We start from the raw sequence: 23,428 nt of genomic DNA on the forward strand, positions 1-23,428 counted from the left end.
GGGTACAGTGAGTTTTCAACTGCACAAAAAGCGCCCTCAGTGAAGGAAACACTCTTGGAGCAAAGTCTACATTGAATCAGACTTTGCCTCATGGAGTGTCTCACCCTGCCACGGCCAGGGCGTTCCAGTGGTGCCTGGCCAAACAGTTCCAGATTACTGATCTTTTTCCCTTTAAAGAAAAACAACTTAGGAAATTCCATTAAAAAAAAAAAGCTGTTAAAGGAAAGTTAAAGTTAGACAATTAAGCACTTAAGGGATGCACATAAAACTCTGCTCTCTTGTGCATACACTTCTTCAGTCACATGCTCACGTGCTCGCTCTCACATAACGGAATAGACTATTTTTTCTCCTGCTCTGAAAGATGCAGCTTGTAAGACGGAGAGGAATAAAGCAGGCTTCTGCAGGAGTCCCTGGCCTCATTCACTATGTATTGCTGTGAGAGACTTTCATAGTCTCTATTTGTCTGGTATACACAGAGTGATACACACGAGGAGACGGTGCTTACGTGTGTATCGAAAGTTGCAGAAAGAACTGCATTATCCTATTTTATTTTTTAAAATGGTATGTGAGCATGTAATTAAAGGCTGCACCTTAATGCCAAGAGAAGGTTGCACGTGTAATTTTCTCTGGCATACCCTGACTTTTGAGTACTTAATTGTGCAACTTTAATGTTCTCTTTGGGTTTCTGATAGAATTGCAAACAGGGCTGGATTCATGGAATTAATTCCATCACCGGGGTCTGGTGCCTCTAGCACCACTCTTGCAGTTTATACTGTCACTAATAGAGCTCCCCCTGTATTAATGAGATTACTGCAGCCTCGTATGAATCACTGTAATGGGAGGGAAGCTGAACTTGGCCACCAACTTCTGCTGGCCTTTATTATACACATCCCTCACCCTAAGGCACATGCCGCGGGCACATGGCAATATCTGGACTCCTAGGAACTGCAGTTCAGGAAAAGGGACACGTGTATCTATCTGCCTAAAGTCATAACCCCTGGTGTGACAGCATGCCACAGAAAGCCTCACAGACAGGCTCCTCTGTGAACATCTGGGGAAAGCAGAGAACTCAACGCAATAACAAAACCCAACAAAAAACAATGAGCAGCACCTTCTGATTATAACAACCTAGTGTCCTAAGTAAAGCTGGTGGCCAACACATGCACGCAGCTTGCTGAAGGCGAGTCAGAGTCACACATAACAGATCTCCAGGCCAGGGGTTAGGCGATTGGGAAATTGATGCTGGAAAGAGACAGAAAATCACCTTTAAATCTCAACAGGAACAGTCGTCCTGCCAAGGAAAACTGACCTAGAAAAACCAAAGTGATTTTTGCTCCAAAGCACCTAAGTCACTTTTGAAAACAAGATTTAAGCTCTTAAGTCACTAGGGCCCTTTTGAAAATGTTACCCAAGATCGTAAAAGAACAAAGTCCTGGGTGGATAGCCAAGATTCTGTGATATTTTGGAACCAGCAATAGGGGCTTAACTAGTATCGTGAGCCATAATTTCTGCTCCTTCTGTTTGCTAGTTGGTTGCTACCCTCCACCCCAGGGGTGGCTGCATTTCAGTGGTGTGCTATATATACTGTGACAGGCTCTGGGAGTCTTTAGGATGGAAGGTTCCAGAGACACGTAAACGATGGTTACAAATATTGCTCGATCTGTAGGTGTGGTTATAACATGTTGTCAATGAAATGTAGGGCTCGCATTGAGATTTAGGGTATTAAGGTTCAGGATCAGAGTTTTGGTTTTAGGGTGACGTCAAGAGCCCAGCAGCATTTCACTCCCATGATGAGCAGGCATCCGGTTTGCCAGGGAGATAAAGTGACCTTTTCTATGCCTGCTATTCAGCAGCAGCAAGTCCAAATGCCTTCCAAAGTAAAACCCCAAGAACACAGCCACAAAGAGCAGTTCCCCGTGGTGGTGTGGGAGTGAGATGCCCAAGATACCGTCTAATTCCTGAGGCCCCATCTGTGCATGCGACACCTGTCCATGCTACGTAGACTCTGCTGTGGAGAAAACTCGTGCCTTTGTATGTGAAAGCAGCGGCGAAATCGGCCTTCCTGCCTGGCTACTGCAGGGAATGGAAACCACAGCAGTGTTTCATGACCGCATTAAACTCAAATGTTCCCAGCATCTCAGGTAGTGGAGATCCTGCCTGGCACAGTGCCACAGAGGCCAGCGCTGTCAGGGAGGCTATTTCAGCCTGAAGGGCAATTTACCAGAAATGATACAAAGGGAGAATATACCGCAGGGCTATTAACATTCCTTCCGACAATGGAGATCCTGAGCCTTTACAAATCAAAGAGGCAATATTTTGCCTTTCCTTCTCTCTTTCCTTTAAAATTAAAAAGCCTTCAGCTATATCCTCCCTGGCCAGGAGGGTGGTTTCATTTAGACTCTCCCACCCCTTTCCCACCATCCAGGGGGCTGTGGTGCAGCTCAGCTGGTGGGTGGGATGAATAAAGATGGATTTTTAGCCTGATTCTATCCTAAAATCATCCCTGTTCTTTCCTAAACTGGCCCAGCTGCCCCACCCTGAATTGGCTGATCAGCATAAACTTCTATTTCCAGTGCTTAATTTTTGCCCCGGCACCATTAGGGTTGGCAGTTCATAGCCCTGGCACCTCTGGGCTGACGGCCAGCAGCTCTCCGGCCGCCCGGCTCTGCAGGCAGCACCGCCACCGGCAGCAGCGCAGAAGTAAGGGTGGCAATACACCCTACCATGCCACCCTTACTTCTGCGCTGCTGCTGGCTGTGACTCCGCCTTCAGAGCTGGGCACCTGGCCTGCAACCGCCGCTCTCCCACCGCACAGCTTGAGCCCCGACCCTTTTTCATTACAAATTAAGCACTGCCTATTCCGATCCATATGAGCCAGGCGATCGCTCCTAGGATGTTTCCTATTTAAAAGTGGCACAGTCAGTGTCCCGCTAGTTAGGTTCTAGCTAGACTCCAGGGTGGTTATGCCAGGGCTTATTCCTTACAAAAAGAGGTCACGGTGCCCATTTACTGTAATAATACTGTATTCTTATGGCTATCCTAGGGGTACATGAAGCTAAAGCGTGGCCTTTTGGCAGTGCAGACTGATCCTTCGTTCACGATGTATACATGAAGCTAAAACCAAAAACACACTGTGCTTATATCAGATGCCCTTTGAAGCTCTGCGCTTCCAAGTATTATTTCCATTTTACAGATGAGCCAACAGAGGTGACTTACCTAAGATCACCAAGCAGGTCATGGGCAGAGCTCAGAAGAAAACCCAGATCTCCTGCCACCCTTATCCCCTGTGCCTTATCCCCATTACAAGGGCCTTAACTGATTTGTGGTGAATGGTGGCCCTTGGTTTTCTTATGGCTACGCCCAGCTGATGAAACGACGTCAGTTACCAGAGCAAAGGGCTTTCTCTTCAGCTGAGTGGAAGCAGAGATGGCTCCAGGGTGGCATGCACACATGCTGAAGGGTAGCCCTGAGCGAGTGCATGGTGGGATGGAAGATCAGGCTGCAGCAGCATCACAAATGCTAGGGCATTATGGCACCTGCCACTTCTGAATGTGTATTTTGAAAATATCTGCCATGATGTGGAAGGTCGCGTCTTTGCCCCTGAGCACTGCGTCACCTCCCATCTGCTGCGACCTGCTGCCTGTGGCTACACAGCACATCATGTTGCAGCAGAGGCGAGAAAGTGACCTTGACTCTTATGGACACGATGGGCCAAATCTATCCCTGCTGACTCCTGTACATTCCAGCACAGAATCTCCCATCTCTTAACTGAGGCACAGGGACCCGCGAGAGGCCCAGACACAAAGCTGGAGCTATGCCAGAGTCCAAGCCATCTCCCTCTTCGAATACCATCCTTACTCCTTGAAACACAGTTTCAGCCATTTAGCCGGCTTACAATACTTCAAAACAGTCCCCTGATTTCCAATTCACGGATTGCCAGCGCTACAGACCCTAGGACGCCTGGCACCACACAGCTCACTTTAAAACCCTCAAAAAAACCTTTTTCTTTTTTTGGTTTAAAAAAAAATAAAAGGGGGGGGCCCATAAAATATCTTATGTTTATACTTCAAAACAGCTTATTTGTGTAATTGCCAAAAAAAAATTGGTACAATGACTAATTAGCGAACTCCTGCTTCGTACCCTGTAAACAAATGTATTTGTAACCAATTTGCAAGCACTTTGCATAAGAAGCCCAGAACAGTCGTGCCTTTTGATGCATTTTGACATTAATTTGATAACAGTGGCTTAACAAGGAATCCAGGCTCCCTGGCTATAAATATGCCGCTTTTCCGTTTCCTTTTATCTGCACAGTGAAATAATGTTGTTTTTCCCCCTGCTGCAATAACAACCATCCAGCCCTTTCATGAATGCCCTTTATGTCCTTTATCATTTTCGAGGTATTTGTTCTGCAGACAGCAAAAGGGTTTTGTTTTTTAAATATATATTTTTTTAATTCTTATATATTTGGGGGAAAGTGGTGCTGGTTCTGTGATAATGGGGCTTCTGGGAAGTGCTGCTGAGAGCCTTGTCTGTTCAAAGGGAAATACGTCTCCATCCATCAATAAGTTCTGTGCTTGCGCTATCAATCTCATCGTCCTAGCCCCCGTCTTCAGGGCATTGGCCTGCCTTCCTCACTTGAAGCTTTACCAGAAAGCAAACAAAACAGGAACTGGAGGCCATTGGAACAATAAACCCAGCACGAAACAGGGTAGGGAATGATGATCATATGGAAATACCTGCGTGTCAGAGCACTTTGCACCTCGCCTTTGATTTCAGTCACTAGTGTCCTTGAAGGCTGGGGCCTGAGTCCATCCACTGGATGAATAGGAAGAGACAAAAGGATATGGCATGAAGATAGCCAAGTACACCACTGCAGGCAGATCGTCAACATCTCCAGTAGGATCTTCATCCTTCAGCCAAAGGTGGGGGAGCGGATGTGCGGTAGGAGATCCTGAGTTAGAGGGGGACGGCACTACTGAGAGCAAGGTTGCTGTCCCTCTAATTCTACTGCTAAAACCCCTTCCACACTTTGGCCACTGCTTGTGCCAACCATTGCAACCAACATCTCCTGCTCCTTTCTGGCCTCCCCTATTCACCTCATTTCATCTTCTTCCAACCTACGGAAACTCCAGCTGTTGAAACAGTCTCCCAATCCTGATGATGGGAACACGTCACTATGGGTAGGGCACCTGGAGATAGGGTTATGGTTCCTACGAGTAGGGCTTCCCGCCCTAGGGTTAGGGTTCCAATGGGGAGGGCACTTGGAGCTAGGGTTAGGGTTCCTATACGTAGGGCTTCCCGCCTTAGGGTTAGGGTTCTTATGGGTAGGGCATTTAGAGCTAGGGTTAGGGTTCCATTGGGTTAGGGTTCCTACGGGCAGGGCACTTGGAGCTAGGGTTCGGGTTCCTATGGGTACGGCTTCCCGCTCTAGGGTTAGGGTTCCTATGGGTAGGGCACTTAGAGCTAGGGTTAGGGTGCCATTGGGTTAGGGTTCCTATGGGTAGGGCACTTGGAGCTAGGGTTAGGGTTTCTATGGGTAGGGCACTTGGAGCTAGGGTTAGGGTTTCTATGGGAAGGGCACCCCGCCTTAGGGTTAGGGTTCCTATGGGTAGGGCACTTGCAGCTAGGATTAGGGTTCCTATGGGTAGGGATTCCCGCCCTAGGATTAGGGTTTCTAAGGGTAGAGCACTTGGAGCTAGGGTTAGGGTTCCTATAGGTAAGGCACTTGGAGCTAGGGTTAGGATTCCTAGGGGTCGGGCTTCCCGCCCTAGTGTTAGGGTTCCTAAGGGTAGGGCACATGGAACTAGGGTTAGGGTCCCTATGGGTAGGGCACATGGAGCTAGGGTTAGGGTTCCTATGGGTATGGGTTCCCTCCCTAGGGTTAGGGACCCTAAGGGTAGGGTACTTGGAGCTAGGGTTTGGGTTCCTATAAGTAGGGCACGTGGAGCTAGTGTTAGGGTTCCTATGAGTAGGGCACTTGGATCCAGGGTTAGGGTTCATATGGGTAGGGGTTCCCGTCCTAGGGTTAGAGTTCCTAAGGGTAGGGCACATGGAACTAGGGTTAGGGTCCCTATGGGTAGGGCTCTTGGAGCTAGGGTTAGGGTTCCTATGGGTAGGGCTTCCCACCCTAGGGTTACGGTTCCTAAAGGTAGGGTACGTGGAGCTAGTGTTAGGGTTCCTATAGGTAAGCATTTGGAGCTAGGGTTAGGGTTTCTATGAGTAGGGCACTTGGATCCAGGGTTAGGGTTCCTATGGGTAGGGGTTCCCGCCCTAGGGTTAGGGTTCCTAAGGGTAGGGCACTTGGAGCCAGAGTTAGGGTTCCTATGGGTAGGGCGCTTGGAGCTAGGGTTAGGGTTCCTATGGGTAGGGCTCTTGGAGCTAGGGTTAGGGTTCCTATGGGTAGGGTGCTTGGAGCTAGGGTTAGGGACCCTAAAGGTAGGGTACTTGGAGCTAGGGTTTGGGTTCCTATATGTATGGCACGTGGAGCTAGTGTTAGGGTTCCTATGAGTAGGGCACTTGGATCCAGGGTTAGGGTTCATATGGGTAGGGGTTCCCATCCTAGGGTTAGAGTTCCTAAGGGTAGGGCACATGGAACTAGGGTTAGGGTTCCTATGGGTAGGGCTCTTGGAGCTAGGATTAGGGTTCCTATGGGTAGGGCTTCCCACCCTAGGGTTACGGTTCCTATAGGTAGGGCACGTGGAGCTAGTGTTAGGGTTCCTGTGAGTAGGGCACTTGGATCCAGGGTTAGGGTTCATATGGGTAGGCCTCTTGGAGCTAGGATTAGGGTTCCTATGGGTAGGCCTCTTGGAGCTAGGATTAGGGTTCCTATGGGTAGGAGTTCCCGCCCTACGGTTAGGGTTCCTAAGGGTAGGGCACTTGGAGCTAGGGTTAGGGTTCCTATGGGTAGGGCTCTTGGAGCTAGGGTTAGGGTTCCTATGGGTAGGGCACTTGGATGTACGGTTAGGGTTCCTATGGGTATGGATTCCCTCCTTAGGGTTAGGGACCCTAAAGGTAGGGTACTTGGAGCTAGAGTTAGGGTTCCTATGGGTAGGGCACTTGGAGCTAGGGTTAGGGTTCCTATGGGTAGGGCACTTGGAGCTAGGGTTAGGGTTCCTATGGGTAGGTTATTTAGAGCAACAGTTAGGGTTCCTATGGGTAGGGGTTCCAGTCCTAGGGTTAGGGTTCCTAAGAGTAGGGCACTTGGAGCTAGGGTTCGGGTTCCTATGCGTAGGGCTTTCTGCCCTAGGGTTGAAGTTCCAAAGGTTAGGGAACTTGGAGATAGGGTTTGAGTTCCTATGGGTAAGGCACTTGGAGCTAGAGTTAGGGTTTCTATGGGGAGGGCTTCCCGCATTAGGGTTAGGATTCCTATAGGTAGGGCACTTGGCGCCAGGATTAGGGTTCCTATGGGTAGGACATTTAGAGCAACAGATTAGGGTTCCTAAGGGTAGAGCACTTGGAGCTAGGGTTAGGGTTCCTATAGGTAAGGCACTTGGAGCTAGGGTTAGGATTCCTAGGGGTCGGGCTTCCCGCCCTAGTGTTAGGGTTCCTAAGGGTAGGGCACTTGGAGCTCAGGTTAGGTTTCCTATGGGAAGGGCTCTTCGAGCTAGGGTTAGGGTTCCTATGGGTAGGGCACATGGAACTAGGGTTAGGGTCCCTATGGGTAGGGCACATGGAGCTAGGGTTAGGGTTCCTATGGGTATGGGTTCCCTCCCTAGGGTTAGGGTCCCTATGGGTAGGGCACATGGAGCTAGGGTTAGGGTTCCTATGGGTATGGGTTCCCTCCCTAGGGTTAGGGACCCTAAGGGTAGGGTACTTGGAGCTAGGGTTTGGGTTCCTATAAGTAGGGCACTTGGAGCTAGGGTTAGCGTTTCTATAGGTAGTGCTTCCTACCCAAGGGTTAGGGTTCCTAAGAGCAGAGCACTTGGAGCTAGGGTTCGGGTTCCGATCTGTAGGGCTTCCCGCCCTAGGGTTAGGGTTCCTACGGGCAGGGCACTTGGAGCTAGGGTTCGGGTTCCTATGGGTACGGCTTCCCGCTCTAGGGTTAGGGTTCCTATGGGTAGGGCACTTGGAGCTAGGGTTAGGGTTCCTATGGGTAGGGCACTTGGAGCTAGGGTTAGGGTTTCTATGGGAAGGGCACCCCGCCTTAGGGTTAGGGTTCCTATGGGTAGGGCACTTGCAGCTAGGATTAGGGTTCCTATAGGTAAGGCACTTGGAGCTAGGGTTAGGATTCCTAGGGGTCGGGCTTCCCGCCCTAGTGTTAGGGTTCCTAAGGGTAGGGCACTTGGAGCTCAGGTTAGGTTTCCTATGGGAAGGGCTCTTCGAGCTAGGGTTAGGGTTCCTATTGGTAGGGCACATGGAACTAGGGTTAGGGTCCCTATGGGTAGGGCACATGGAGCTAGGGTTAGGGTTCCTATGGGTATGGGTTCCCTCCCTAGGGTTAGGGACCCTAAGGGTAGGGTACTTGGAGCTAGGGTTTGGGTTCCTATAAGTAGGGCACGTGGAGCTAGTGTTAGGGTCCCTATGGGTAGGGCACATGGAGCTAGGATTAGGGTTCCTATGGGTAGGGGTTCCCGTCCTAGGGTTAGTGTTCCTAAGGGTAGGGCACATGGAACTAGGGTTAGGGTCCCTATGGGTAGGGTACGTGGAGCTAGGATTAGGGTTCCTATGGGTAGGGCTCTTGGAGCTAGGATTAGGGTTCCTATGGGTAGAGCTTCCCACCCTAGGGTTACGGTTCCTAAAGGTAGGGCACGTGGAGCTAGTGTTAGGGTTCCTATAGGTAAGCATTTGGAGCTAGGGTTAGGGTTTCTATGAGTAGGGCACTTGGATCCAGGGTTAGGGTTCCTATGGGTAGGGGTTCCCGCCCTAGGGTTAGGGTTCCTAAGGGTAGGGCACTTGGAGCCAGAGTTAGGGTTCCTATGGGTAGGGCGCTTGGAGCTAGGGTTAGGGTTCCTATGGGTAGGGCACTTGGATGTACGGTTAGGGTTCCTATGGGTATGGGTTCCCTCCTTAGGGTTAGGGACCCTAAAGGTAGGGTACTTGGAGCTAGGGTTTGGGTTCCTATATGTATGGCACGTGGAGCTAGTGTTAGGGTTGCTATGAGTAGGGCACTTGGATCCAGGGTTAGGGTTCATATGGGTAGGGGTTCCCGTCCTAGGGTTAGAGTTCCTAAGGGTAGGGCACATGGAACTAGGGTTAGGGTTCCTATGGGTAGGGCTCTTGGAGCTAGGATTAGGGTTCCTATGGGTAGGGCTTCCCACCCTAGGGTTACGGTTCCTATAGGTAGGGCACGTGGAGCTAGTGTTAGGGTTCCTATACGTAAGCATTTGGAGCTAGGGTTAGGGTTTCTATGAGTAGGGCACTTGGATCCAGGGTTAGGATTCCTAAGGGTAGGGCACTTGGAGCCAGATTTAGGGTTCCTATGGGTAGGGCGCTTGGAGCTAGGGTTAGGGTTCCTATGGGTAGCACTTCCCTCCCTAGGATTAGGGTTCGAAAGGGTAGGGCGCGCCGCCCTAGGGTTAGGGTTCCTATGGATAGGGCGCTTGGAACTAGGGTTAGGGTTCCTATGCGTAGGGCTTCCTGCCCTAGGGTTAGGATTCCAAGGGTAGGGCACTTGGAGCTAGGATTAGGGTTCCTATGGGCAGTGATGAGCTGCCAAAATATTAACAACCAGTTCCCTCCTCCTCACCCCATGAAGGGGTCATGCCCCCCCCGGGACTCCTGCCCCATCCAACCCCCCACATTCCTTTATAGCCCCCTCCCGGGCCTCTGCCCCATCCACCCCCCTTCCCTGTCCCCTGACTGCCCCCCCGGGACCCTTGCCCCCATTCAATCCCCCTGTTCCCTGCCCTCTGACCGCCCCAACACTAATCCACGCCCCCCAACTCCCCTGCCCTCTATCTCACACCCCCTCCATACTCCCTGCCCCCTTACCGCGCTGCCTGGAGATGGGGGCCGGGCCGGGCTGGGCTGCTCTGCTGGGGTTGGGACCGGAGCTGGAGTCGGGCGCCCATCTGACTGGGGCCGGGCCGGAGCCGCGCCGCGCCGCCCATCTGGCTGGGCCCTCCTCGCACCCCCACCCCTCTGCCCCAGCTCACCTGCGGGAAGCCGCTGCTTCCTTCTCAGCTCTCCCAGGTTTCCCGCGCCAACGGCTGATTCGCGGGAAGCCAGGGAGAAGGAGGAGAAGCCTCGGGAGCGTTCAGGGGAGGAGGTAGAGGCGGAGTGAGGTGAGCTGGGGCCGGGGGAAGGGCAGGCAGCTGCTGGGGCTTTTGTTACATTAAAAGCCCGGTTCTAAAAGGGCTTCTAAATTTAACAACCGATTCCCGCGAACCGGTGGGAATCGGCTCCAGCTCACCACTGCTCTCTTCTTCAGAGCCCTTCCCAGGCTTCCCCTCTCCCTCGGCATCCAAGTCAGGCTCTGCAGGGCTCTGCGTTGTCTATATCTCTGCTCCCTATTCTTCCTACTTCCTCCCAGCCAGCTCCTCCCATGTCTCCTGACCACTTTGCATCCTTTTCCAATGCTATTCTTTGTACTATCTTAATGCTGCCTGTCACACAGCAAACTCGGTGTTAATCTGCATAAAACCACCATAGCACCTAAAGATCCTAACCAATCTCTCTTCTTCAGATGCTTACACATATTCATAGTAGGAGACAGTCCCTGCTTCAAAGAACTTATAATCTAAATAGACAAGCAGGTTTAAAACAAACAAGGAAGTATTTTTTCACACAACACACAGTCAACCTGTGGAACTCCTTGCCAGAGGATGTTATGAAGGCCAAGACTATAACAGGGTTCAAAAAAGAACTAGATAAATTCATGGAGGATAGGTCCATCTATGGCTATTAGCCAGGATGGGTAGGGATGGTGTCCCTAGCCTCTGCTTGCCAGAAGCTGGGAATGGGCGACAGGTGATGGATCACTTGATGATTATCTGTTCTGTTCATTCCCTCTGGGGCACCTGGCATCGGCCACTGTTGGAAGACAGGATACTGGGCTAGATGGACCTTTAGTCCATCTAGCCCAGTATGGTCTGACCCCGTATGGCCGTAATTTTCTTATGTTCATTAGCCCCATTTTACAGATGCAGAATTGAGGCAGACCGAGATTGACACGTGCACACGTTTGGCTAACCTGTTCATAAAAACCTCCACTGCCAGGGATTCCACAACCTCCCCAGGTAATCTGTTCCGGTGTTCAACTATCCTTAGAGCTAGAATTCTTTTTCCTAATATCTAATCTAAAGCTCCCTTGCTGCAAACTAAGCCGATTATTTCTTATCCTGCCCTCAGTGGACACGGAGAACAATTGATCACTGTCCTCTTTATAACAACCTTTTACATATTTGAAGACTTACGGCTCCCTGAGCCTTCTCTTCAGTAGACTAAACATGCTCAATATTTTTCAGGCTTTCCTCCTATATCATGTTTTAACTCATGCAGTTTGGGATCCACTCTAACCCCCAGATCCTTGTCTGCAGCACTGCTGCCTAACCAGTTATTCCCCAATTTGTATTTGTACATCTGATTTTTTTCATCCTTACTGAGTTTCATCTTGTTGATTTCAGACCAACTCTCCAATTTATTAGGAGCAAGTTCCCCGTTTAAACATCTTGGGCCAAATTCAGCCCTGGTATAACTCCACTGACTGCACTGACCATCTAAGGCAGGGAGTCCCAAACCTTTTGCCAGCACCAGCCCATTTTAATGAAGTATTTCCTGCTGGGACTCCAGATAGCACAGAGTATGCCATTTAGAAGAGCCAAATAGCACCATCCGCACTGTGTGACCTCACACATATGGGGCATGCGAGGTCATACGGTGCAGAGGACCCCCATGTTGTAGAGCAAAAATGTCATCCTGCCTGCATTGTGACCTCACACACACTGTACATGCGAGGTCTTGGTGTGCGGAGCAAAATGGGTCCTCCACACACTAGGGATTGCCATGACCCCATGTGCTGGTGGTACGACCCCATTTGGGATTGTTACCCACAGTCTGGGAACCATTGATCAATGGCATATGGGCGCCCTCAGCCAAATAATCCAGTCTTAGAAATTCACTGTCCTTGAGGGTCCACCAGAGCCCATTTCCTCCAGCCTTCAAGACAGGATGCAAAACATTTGTTTCAGTGGCTCTACCTTCTAGTTTTGTTGCCTCATTAATTTTCTGTTTGAAAACTGTTTTGAATCGGTCATGGTGGGTAACCATTGCTACACAAATTGAAATAACAGGAAGTTAACACACGCAGTCTACAGGACCCATTCCCTGTACCAGTGCAAGCCCCATAGACTCATTCCACTCTTGAGATAGCAGGTCTTTTTCTCAGAGCGTATGACAACACAAGAAGCCAATTCAACATGGAGACTGGGAGAAGATTGCACAGAAGGCAGAGATAGAAAAGACTTGGATCATCTCCTCCGTCTTCTCACCCATGAGAGATTGTTCCCTACCTTGCACAGCCATTGATAAGAAGCTGAGTTTCTTTGTGCACAGCCCAGGCTGCTTTCATTGCCAGGTGATTTCTTTTAGATAGTTAGATTCATTATCTTGTCTGCAGATACTTTTCTGAATGTTCAGGTCTCCTTCAAAACAACGCTCTGTAAGCAAATATGTGTGCAGGCCCATTCCTTGTGCCTGATACCCTGACTTTCCCTTGGCCTGAGACTGCCGGCCCTAATCTATCATCTTGCTCGGGACAGTGCCTATTTCTGAGCCAGCCAATAGTCCCAGTCCAGTGAGACCCATTAAATAAGATAGACCTCCACGACTGGAGCTGTTTACATGTCACACAAAGGAGTAATTATAAAGAAAAGTGGAGGGGCGGAGCATGCGGACAGGCTGCTGTTAATCTGCGCATGTGGAGGCACATCAGCTCAGATAAAAAAAAGTAATAATTAAGGTGAGCCCCTGCCTGGCAGGCATAACAACTTTTCCTGTCTGGAAATTTTATGAAAGAGGCACATCTATCTCTCACTTCACCTTACAGCTTGCAACATACAAACCTGTCCTCCTGCTACTTCATTTGGAGAGCGATGAGAGATCTTGGCGCCTTCGCTCAGAGTAGCTGTACCTAGAGACTCACACATTCCTTCTCTCTCACTCCCAAAGGGAGCTTTCTTTGACAAGCTTCTTAGGGCAGATAGGTGGGCAGTGAACCAGTTACATTATGATCTTCACCTAGTGCTGGAATCTAGCTCCGAGTTCACCTTTTCGTGTCAGTTTGACCTCCTGGCCTTCACTTGTCTTCAGACTCAAGTGGTGAATTGGTAAGTCCTCCTGAGTATTTTTTATTCCATGTCCTGAACAGTTGGATGACTGATGGGCACTGTTATACAACTAGCCTGTTCCCCTCTTCTCCAAAAGTAGCTGCAGAGCCCCTTTATCTCCCTTACCCAAGTCATGGGACTGTTAAGAGACTTAGTAGCACAGAAGTGGCTGGACAGAGTAGAAAGACAGTCAAAAGTTAGAACAGCTCTGCTCCCAGGTGGGCCTCTCTCATGCTAGGCAAGTCACTTAATTTCTGTGCATGTTTCTCTATCTGGAAAATGGGAATGCCACCCCATCTTGGTAAAGTGCTCCTAGATAGTCTGCTGAAAGGCACTATTACCAGTACAAAATTTGAAAGCTAGTTGTCTCTAGGCATATGTTTCCTTTACATTTCATCCTAGTGGGACTCCCCCTCATCTGCCAGTACATCTGATGCTAGAGTTGCAGGCTAAAATGTTTCAGTCATTTTCCCCCAATTCCTCCTCTCAGATTATTAATGCTGAAACAATGCGGCAAATCTCAGCAATAACGCTTGGCATTCTGGAATAGACTCAGACACCACATTCCTTCCTCAGCCGCCTCCTCTCTTATCTCTTTTCCTCCCCCCGAAAAGCACATTTAGATAACAGTTATTGGAATGATAAAACAAAACCATAACTTAAGCATTTGTGAGTGAAATGTAGAGGAGGCTCCTCACGGGTTGTACCTGAGGTCAAACCTGCCAAAGCAGCAAAGGGAAAGATACGCTCTAGTTCAAGCAAGTTATTTTGGGGAAGTTCCATGGCCCGTGTTACGTAGGAGGTCAGGCTAAATTAACACATGTTCTTTTTGTCCTTAGAATCTATGAAAAAGGTCACAAACTATGAATCACTTTCAGGAGACTTGCCTGTGTCACTCCCTAGGGCTATTCCACCAGATGCAAGATGCTCAATATTCTATGAGCTTGTTTACACACAAATTTACATCGGTTTAGTTAAACTGGTGAAATACCAGTTTTAAACAAGTGCCCACATTTCAGTTTAGCTTGCCCCGGAACATTTAAACTCAAGTAAGTCAGATACAGCTCTGCTCCCAGCTGGGCCTCTCTCATGCTAGGCAAGTCACTGAATTTCTGTGCATTTAAATTAAATGATTTAAGCATGTGCAAACATGCAGCTACATCATTTCAAGAGTTTAAAATCACACCTTTAATGAAACAGGCACAACTCTGATTGTGGACCAGGCCTCAGACATCTGCTCTAGCAAACTTCATAGCCTTTGGTCATTACTGGAGAAACAACAGAAGCTGTACTACAGACAGGATGCAAGAATTCTTACCACCCTGGTTACAGCTTGTATGTTGTTCTACTGCAGACAGATAGAGGCTGCCGCCACTCCAGCTGCTACCATGTATGAGGAGGACTTGGTACAGTACTCCAAAAATACCCTTCCATCAGGCTTAGACAGTTGATGGCACATACACCACCAACCACCTACACAAGCACCTCGTGAAACCAGACATCAGGATTCTATCTGATGTGGCAAAGAAGAGGTTATGGACCCAGAGGTGCTGATACAGGTTAATCCTCATCCAGTTTGGAGGTCACAGAAAAAGGTTTGATTAGTGGTGATTCAGACAGTTGATTATTTTTAACACTTTCACCATTTTGTTGTATTTCCTGGATTTATTTATTAAATTCTAGATTCCCTTCTCTCTGAATTGATCTCAGGTCAAATGAGTCTCTGAAATAAGGATGCTGCAATTTCACTCAACTACCCAAATTGACTCCTAATACCCCCTGGGTCACATTTTGCTGCAGATTGGTCAGCTCCTTCCTGGACTGGCAAGGATGCTTGCAGGGGCACTACATTAACAAGCAGATCTTTTCAAAGAGGTTCTCCCCTCCAGCTCTGGTAACAAGTACATAGGTCTGAAAGTACACATTATTCAGCTTGGCCAGGGCCCGGGGACCAGGTGGCTGCAATGCATTACTTAATCTACCTACCCACCTTGAGAACTTGGGCTCAAATTTAGAGTAGGCAAAGTTCATATGCAAGTTACCGTTTCAGCTTGGTGCTAGACAGATACAAGGGGAGGATTTTCAGGACTGGGCATGTGAAGTCACCATTGTTCTGCCTGCAATAGTGCATACACCAGTTAGCAGTTACAAGTTTAACTGGTCATTTTGTGCACAAAGTTACCGTGATTAGGTGAATTTTTGCATCGGTAATTCTGAAAATCCAGGCTTGTGCCATAAATTTAAAGGTCTGGGAGTGAGAACCTCTAGGTTCTACTCCTGACTCTGCCACAGACTGAGTGAACTTGGGCTAGTCATTTCACCTCTGTATGCCTCAGTTTACTCATCTGTATACCAAGAGTAGTCCCTATCTCAAGCAACCGTGTGAGGCTTAGTTTATTTAGTCAAGTGCTTTGTGATCCAGGGAGGAAAGGTGCTAAATAAATACAAGCCAACACCTGTCTCCATTAAATACATAACTGAGCCCCTAACTGCAAACAGTAGGGATGTTCCAAGTCAAAACTGAAGTGGGTTAGCAGAGCTGTGACTGAAAGCTTAGACCATTCCTACCCACAGCATGCTTGGCTGTAGCCAGTACCAATACGGTCCTTAACATACCCATATCGCTTCTGTTTAACTTTAAACACAAACGTGTGCCCCTTAGCAACATGTCTCTTTTCCCCCCTCTCGTTGTTGTTGAAGACAATAAAAAGGCAGGAGGCAATGAACTGGACCTGTTTTAAAATCAGTTTCACTCTTTATTTGAAATCTTTTACATGCCACAAATGTACATGAAAAATTGCACATTGAGAATGTGGTTCACTATTACGACCAAAGAGCGAGCTGTAAATACAAATGTGAAACAAATGCACAGATGGAGCTGTTAAAACTGAGGAGTTTGTCAGTCATTTGCAAACAGGCTGCTTGGGTTCCTGGTGTCATTTAGCACATCACAGGCTTAATCTTGATTTTGGGAGCCGCCTCCTCTAGCTTTCGTATTATTGGTGTAACATACTCATTGTAACACAATTCTCGTACAGCAAGCCGAAACAACGGTTCCAGCAACAGTTATACCAAAAAAGGGGATGTTACTTAGAGACCAACTGCTCCTTAAATGTCTTTTTTTTAAATTCAACATTTTGACAACAAAGTTTCACCCTCTGTTTATATAGGAGTGAATATGGGAGATTCTCAACAGAACAGGGACTTGACACTGACATTTTTCAAAGACAATTCTGACAAAAAAACATTTCCCTAGCAGCCTTGGGCAGAGTTGCAGCATCCACTTCAAAGGAGAAACTTCAAAAACAAATCCGATGTCCTAATGGTTTTGTGCTACATTACTTAATTGTCATACAGCTAATTAGCAATGCCTGATTTCACATTCTCAGTGCATAGAAGTTGTTCACATAAGAGGGGCTACTTACAAAAAATAAATAAATAAAACAAGGCACCAGGCATCCAGACTCCTGTGACAATAACATAAAATGCTACACTTGAGCATTTACAAAGCTAAAATAAAAAACATTTAGTAAATAAACCTAAATTGATCGGCCTTCTTTCAGATCTAGGAGTTTTGAATTTCCATGGGGGGGGGGGGGGGGAGGATGTATGTATGTGTGTGTATATATAGTGCTAGTATGTTGTAGATCTTTTACAATTCTAATTATTTCCCTATCACCAAGTAAGATCAGGATCAATAGATGGTACAAACTGACCCCTCTCCCCAAGCATCAGGAGGAAATAAAAGAGCGAGGGAGACGGAGAAGTGAGAGTGTCAGAGGTCAATGCCACTGAAAACAATAGATATTGATGTCTCCATTCATTTCAAAACAGCAGAAAGGTCAATGTCTCCCTTGCTTCATGTTTTATGGCTGAGATCCTGCTGCTAACAGCAACCATGTTAATAGCCAGGCCTCATCCATCCTTTTATCATTACTTCTAACCAGGTTAGCCATTTTGAAAATTCAAAGGATGCTGGAAAGCAGCCGCCGAGGGAGGGAGAAGAGGGGAGCTGGCCTGGAAATTAATGGAAGAGATGTTTTTCATTAGTGTTAGAGACTGCATCTCCCCCTACCTGGGCTCTGCTTCCTTCTGGTTCGTCCCTCGCTGCCCCCGAAAAAATGAAAAGGGCCTGAGGCAACGTCCCTTCGCTATTAATCATTATTCCCTCTACAACATCCCAATCGGTTTCTATGGAAATGATTCTCCTGCTAGAGAGCCCTGGCTGCCTATACATCTAATCGAACAGGGAGGCAGCCTACGGACCCTGCAATGGAGAGAGATTTTCCTCTGCAATAGCCAAGTCATGTTCACGTCGCTCCTTTTCCAGGCTTATTCTCCTCCAGGTAGGAGTGAAAGGCTTTGGCTGGACACGGCATCAGCCAGGATCTAGTCTCCCATGAGCAGATCAGACAAGCTACCGCATCACCTGGAGTATTAATTTTTTGCTAAATTAAGTATCGGGATTTTGTTTCTGAGTTAGGAGACCCCACTGCAAAAAGTGAAAGGCTGGACCTACAAGGTGCTGAGCACCCGCAATTCTCACTGGAATAAACAAGAGTTGAGGGCTCTTGGCAAGCCCTACAGTAGCACTCATCTGCAAGACTTTCATTCCTTCCTCTCAATACAAGGAGAGCAATGGAGAATTCCTTTAGCCCACAGTCACTGGCAGTCATGGGGCAGCCCGTTGCCAGCAGCAGGGTAAGTCCCAGTAACAGTCAGCTGAGGGAGGTGACCGCCGCCTGTGGGAGTGTTAGTAGTATATGGTTCATGTGGCCTTTCACGGGGAATGGAAATGCTCAACAGCAGTTTCCATTGTTGGGAAGCTCCCCAGTGCCCTTTTTATTGTGTGTTTTTAACTCTGTCACCTGAGACAATCAGGATATTGATATTGGGATTGCAGCTGGCAGCACCAGGACTCCGCTCCACCTTGGGAAACTCAAGACAGCTGCTCTACTTCATCCCATTTTCCCCTCCTCCTAAATTAGCGCTGTCCTCGGTTGTTTGTCCTCCAAGACAGACAACACTTTAGAGCTTTACAGTAGCCTAATGTGAGCTGGGAGCCAGACGGGGGAGTTGAGACCCAGAGAGGTTGAACAACTTGCCCAAGGTCACACAATGAGCAAGTGGCAGAGAGGAGACTGAAAAGCAGCTCCCAGTCCGATGCTCCAGCCAACCGATCAAGCTGTCTCAATTCTCTTCAATCTCTTTTCTTACTGCTGAAGTGCCACACCGCAGGGTGACAGGTTAGCCTCACTCTCACTCGGGAAACCTGATGACGTGACATATTGTTGCTGTACCGAGAGTGGGTGGGAGGGTTTTAAACAAGGTGCCAAAAGAGAACCCAAACAGAGCTTTGCCAAAAAGCAGAGAAAGAGACCCTAACAGGATTACATTCCCTTTTTCAACTCATTTGATCCAGTCAGCTTCTCCTTACCAAAAGATAAAACCACTTTAAAAGAGCCTAGACTCCCACCAGGCAGCAGAAATGGAAAGCCATTTTGTTAAACATGTTTTGGCATCAATGATCTTGTGACTGTAACTTTTAATTTAACTTTAGCATCCCGATCCTGTTAGCGTCAAAATGCATCCATCCAAACACTTGCAAAGAACGGGAGTTTGTGGCCTACCCAATGGTTTGCTAGCAATGGAGCCCACTGCCAGCAGAGCGGTCGGAGTTCTGAACTAAGAACTGGTGCGCCTTCACTGTCCAGCAGGGACCGGGAGCATTGCAGAAGCAGCCCCTGTGGGAAGGGCACCTGATGCAGTTCAGGGGTCAGTCAGACGATCGTCTCATGCAGACTTCCACAGATGACAGGGAGGAATTTGTGGAGTGGAGGGGATGGAGAGTAAAGGAAAAAGGGCATTTTGTATCAAAGAAAAAATGGGAACAAGAACAACGATAAAAGCCCTCCCCAAAAACCGCACATAGAACCTTAATGCTGACTATGCTTTGAATCCCATCTACTCCTCTGCTCGGAACATACGGTGCTCTGTTTAATAGCCCAGCACTGCCAATTGGGGACTATTAGGGTGGGTTCTTTTCCCAGTGTAAATGTTGCAGAATATAAATTGTAATTAACACCGATGCCAAAATAGCACTTAGAGAAAATAAGCACATTATTAACATCTGGTGACTCCTGCCTGGAGTGCAGAAGCGGCGGAAATTCTCACTCACAGTCAGGAGGCTCTGTAGCAGGGATGCAGAGCACGGTCCCACCGTTTGGGGATGGGGATTCTTTTCGGTCCTTTTAGCATGACCGGAGGTGTGACTGGCTGGCCTTTCCTAGCCCTTATTCTGAACGTTGCGGTTCATATTAAGAACACAGACCTGCTCACGTGAACACAGATGTCTAAGCACCATGCCACAGGCAATACAATAATGATCGTATACATACTTGATAAAGGGATCCACTCCCATTTTACCTAGAGGTAGGAAAGAATACAGTATCTCTTTACAAAGGAATTGACCTACAGGAAACATATTTTATCACACCAACACAGTTTTTAAAAGAAAGGACTAGGAAACACATGGACCTATTAGAACACACAATAGAGCCAGATCTGAATCGATTTTTTTCTGCCTATTCAGCAGATATCACAGAAATCAGATCCTTCCAGCAGGAAGAAAACGGGAGCTGGAAGTTTCCTCGTAACTAGAATCCATTGAGCCATCTCTTAAGTGCCCCATTGCTTGTTAGAAAGAGAAATCCCCAAGTGCAAAAGGGTTCTTACCTATATCATTCAGGCACCACACTAGGCACTACTTGAGGCCACTATTTATTGGCTAGGATAGTTCCATTATGGACTGAATAGCAGAGAACTGTCTCCAGACCTGTAACAACTCAGCTTTTCCCCTCTGCTCCACACTGAAATTGCTAGGAGTTCAGGAGGAAAAGAAATGCAACTTTAGTGATGCTTCAGTATCTCCTCATTACCTAATCCCAATAATCTGTGTTGGAGAAGGGATCTGCTCAGCAACTGCACAGAGCGGCCTCACCTGGACAAAGCAGTAATTTATTTTTCTCTTTTCCTCCCCCACCCCCCCCAAAAAAAGTACATCTGATTTGTGAGGGAGAAAGGAGCCCAGACTGACAAAGAAAGGGGCTCACCAAGCCACAGATACAAGAAGAAGTTGGAAGAGAGAGACGGGATTCTGGAGAACTAGATAGAAAACAGTGGTAGGACTCTAGTGAAGGGGTAACAGCTACCTACCTATGCTTAACAGAAACCCCCCACAAGTCAGGGATATTTTGGAAACCTAGTTTAGTTCTGGAGCACCTCATCCAGTGGCCCAGCGGTGAGGGCTCTGGCTAAAGCTGCTGAAATGCTACCGGGCACCTGCCTCACGTAAAAGCATAAAACCCATCTGCTTATTTATTTAATAGCTACAAGACTAGCAGCTCACACTCCCACACCCTTGCTAGCCAATCTGTCCTGTGGGAAGGGAAAGGGAAAGAGCTTCGATCTAGAAGTCCCGCTCAGCGAAGGGGCTGCTGAAAAGAAAGTGTACAGAAAGAGAAGGCAATAATTAACTACTTGATGCGCTTAAAGCAAAGAGGAGTAACAAACATGCTCATATGGGTTAATTTGGTAATATACAGCCTCACTCTTAATAAATGGCTAATGCTGAGAAAGTATCAATGAGCACACGTATAGTTAGGTCCTCCTTGTACACATATGGGTTGCATCAGGCTGGCCCATGATTTAACGTGTAGGGCAGGATAAACAGGTCTGGACATTTTTAAGCAGTGGGAAGAGGACTAGAGAAAAGTGTCTGAAGCCTGTGTAAAGATGTGTTCTGCTATCCAATCCACCCGTTGAAACCATGATGTTTTTGACACTGTTCCCAGTAGCCACTGCTTATGAAACTATGGCACTGCTGTGTAGGAAACACTGACTAGCTGATTCTGTGATGTCACCCATGGACGTACTGAGTTCTCAAGCAGTGATGTCACAGCACAGCTGTTTACCATACCACTGGATAGAAACTGTTCAAATTCAAATGGATAATCTCTAAGGAAAAGATTAGCCCCATATTTTACCATGGAATATTCCACTTCAAGGGAAATCCTACCACCACCTAGAACATTTGTACTAACTACGCACACTTTGGCTTTTGGCACGGCGATTTGTCCCTTTAGAAAGTGCTACATCAATAAGGCACTCTGAAAAGTGATCCAGCCCACTACAAATTCCTAAGGACATTCAGTAGAGCAGGCAAGGCTAATGAAGTTGCACTTTGAAAATACTCCATAAAATCTCTGAAATCATGCTCATGCACATGATTTGGGGATAGAGCTGGTCCACTAGGCTCCCACCTACGCTGCCAGTTGGAACAGTGTTCTAACATGTCTAGACCACTGTTGATTTATTATTTTTAGGGTAGATGGGACTCAGGTTGGAGATTTGGTAACATGGAGTTTGTGAAATCTAGAGAGGAAACAAGACACAAATGAGGAATTCTTCCCCGCAAGCCAAACAGCCCAAAACATTAACAGCAAGGAGAATGTAGCAATGGGCTTGAAAGGTTAACAATCATGATTTGCTACTTTGGGGGCAAAAAACCCAAAAACAACAAAAAAAAACCTGAGGTACTTCTCTCAAAAGATAATACCCTTAAATATTTCTCATCACACGTGTGTAACTATGTACACACATTTATAATAAGAGGTATAATGCATTTCATTTGAGCAATACACCTTTGTGCCCATTGTAACTGAGGGACACTAACTCACACAGAATCAGGCCTCCTATTTTGCCAATAATAACAGACTCAAGCAAAGAATGATCACTGAGGAAACAACAGTGCATACCACCAAAGTACACAGGAACCCTACAGAAATATATCAGGCAACAGGGGGTGAAGGGTAAGAATGGGAGCATTCTTTCAGTTAGTTTCTCTTACCTTTTACTAATATAAAGTAAAAGAGGGATTTATTATTAAACCACAAGGAAATCTCCATATGGTTCCAAAAGGCTTTGATATTGTGTTTTATGCGCAAGGTCTGTGTTTGCCCACAGCAAAGTTTGTCCAGGCTCTTCTGCTTTTCAATTGCACTGATTTAAAGTGATTGTACAGCATCTCGTAAGGCGGCCATAAGCTCAAGAAGAGGGAATCCAGGCCAATAAGAAGCTGTTTCACATGTTCATCCCAACTGTTCTACATGTGCTATGGCATAATCACCACCACAGGTTTGGAGGTTCCTCAGCCACTCTGCTTTTAAACAAGGTAATTTCATCCAAGTGCATCATGGGGACATCTCTGATGACCTCCGTCAAGTCCTCATGTAGTAGAGGGAAAATGATGACATTTAATGCAGGGCGGTCTGCCTGGAAACTAAATCAGATACAAGTTATTAGCCAAGAAGAAATGCTAGTTCTGCGACAAGGGAAAAAACTCGCATGGGTAGAGCAAGAGGCAGCAGAGGAGGAAGGGGAGTCTTGCTGAGACAGGAAATCAAGTTCTCCCTCCTGTGTGGGACTTTATTACCTTGCAGTGGGTCCATGTGGCTAATTTAGGAGGAGTCTGAAAGGAGTCCTGATCCAATCTCAAAATGGAGATTCGGAAGCATATGGAGATCTTGCAAGAGGAGGAAGGGATCCTCAGAACTTTGCATGAGACATTCCTTAGCTGGGTTAGATGCTGGTGGGTAGCAACTTAAACTCTCACTAAATAACTGCAGGTTTTACAAAATCAGGACTAAATTGTCTGGGATTTGCCCTAGGATTGGGCCTGGGATTATCACTGAAGGGTCAGTTGTATAGCATACTGAGGATAAACGCGGCAGTTAGAGAAAAAGGAAAGCTCTACCACTGCAGATACTTTATGAGTGTTAGAATAATACATTGGCAACAGTCTCATTTTTAATAAAAGCCACATAACAGCCTGTGACGGATACACACAGTTCCAGGTTTGAGTAAACCCAAAAGCAAATAGCCACATTTGCCACTAGAATTTTAGTTTACTACATTTTTTTTAATATCTATTAGCCCTTTACCTCCACTCCTTTCTACACCAATCTTTTTAGCCCCAGCCCCTTCTGCTCCTAATTTTTTTGCCACTTCGTTCAGCAGACGTTGAGCGTCACAGACCTTTGGATAGAGAGCAGACTGATGTGACAACAGGAGAGACAGGAGCAGCAGGGTTGTAATTAAGGAGC

At 47.4% G+C, this 23,428-nt stretch overlaps 1 protein-coding gene and 1 long non-coding RNA gene across 8 annotated transcripts in view; one reads left to right on the forward strand and one right to left on the reverse strand.

Annotated features, from left to right (window-relative positions):
* The window catches only part of FBXL18 (F-box and leucine rich repeat protein 18), a 141,430-nt gene that overhangs the window by 96,312 nt on the left and 21,690 nt on the right, over window positions 1–23,428 (reverse strand). For 2 of the 7 annotated variants that reach the window (XM_039491604.1, XM_039491603.1), the window contains one exon: window positions 15,998–22,605. The exons of 3 other annotated variants lie outside the window; for them this stretch is intronic. In XM_039491604.1, coding sequence (XP_039347538.1) covers window positions 22,449–22,605 — 157 coding nt within the window. In that variant the 3' untranslated portion in view covers window positions 15,998–22,448. Of the gene's footprint in view, window positions 1–15,997; window positions 22,606–23,428 lie in introns of those variants that run through there. 2 more of the 7 variants (XR_005585491.1, XM_039491606.1) reach the window with 2 other exon arrangements.
* Window positions 11,924–14,846, forward strand: LOC120373330. Its single transcript, XR_005585494.1, has 3 exons — window positions 11,924–12,514; window positions 13,108–13,265; window positions 14,466–14,846. It is a non-coding gene; the product is annotated as an uncharacterized LOC120373330 (long non-coding RNA).

Source organism: Mauremys reevesii, linkage group 10, assembly GCF_016161935.1.
Source record: "Mauremys reevesii isolate NIE-2019 linkage group 10, ASM1616193v1, whole genome shotgun sequence".
Classification (NCBI taxonomy): domain Eukaryota; kingdom Metazoa; phylum Chordata; order Testudines; family Geoemydidae; genus Mauremys; species Mauremys reevesii.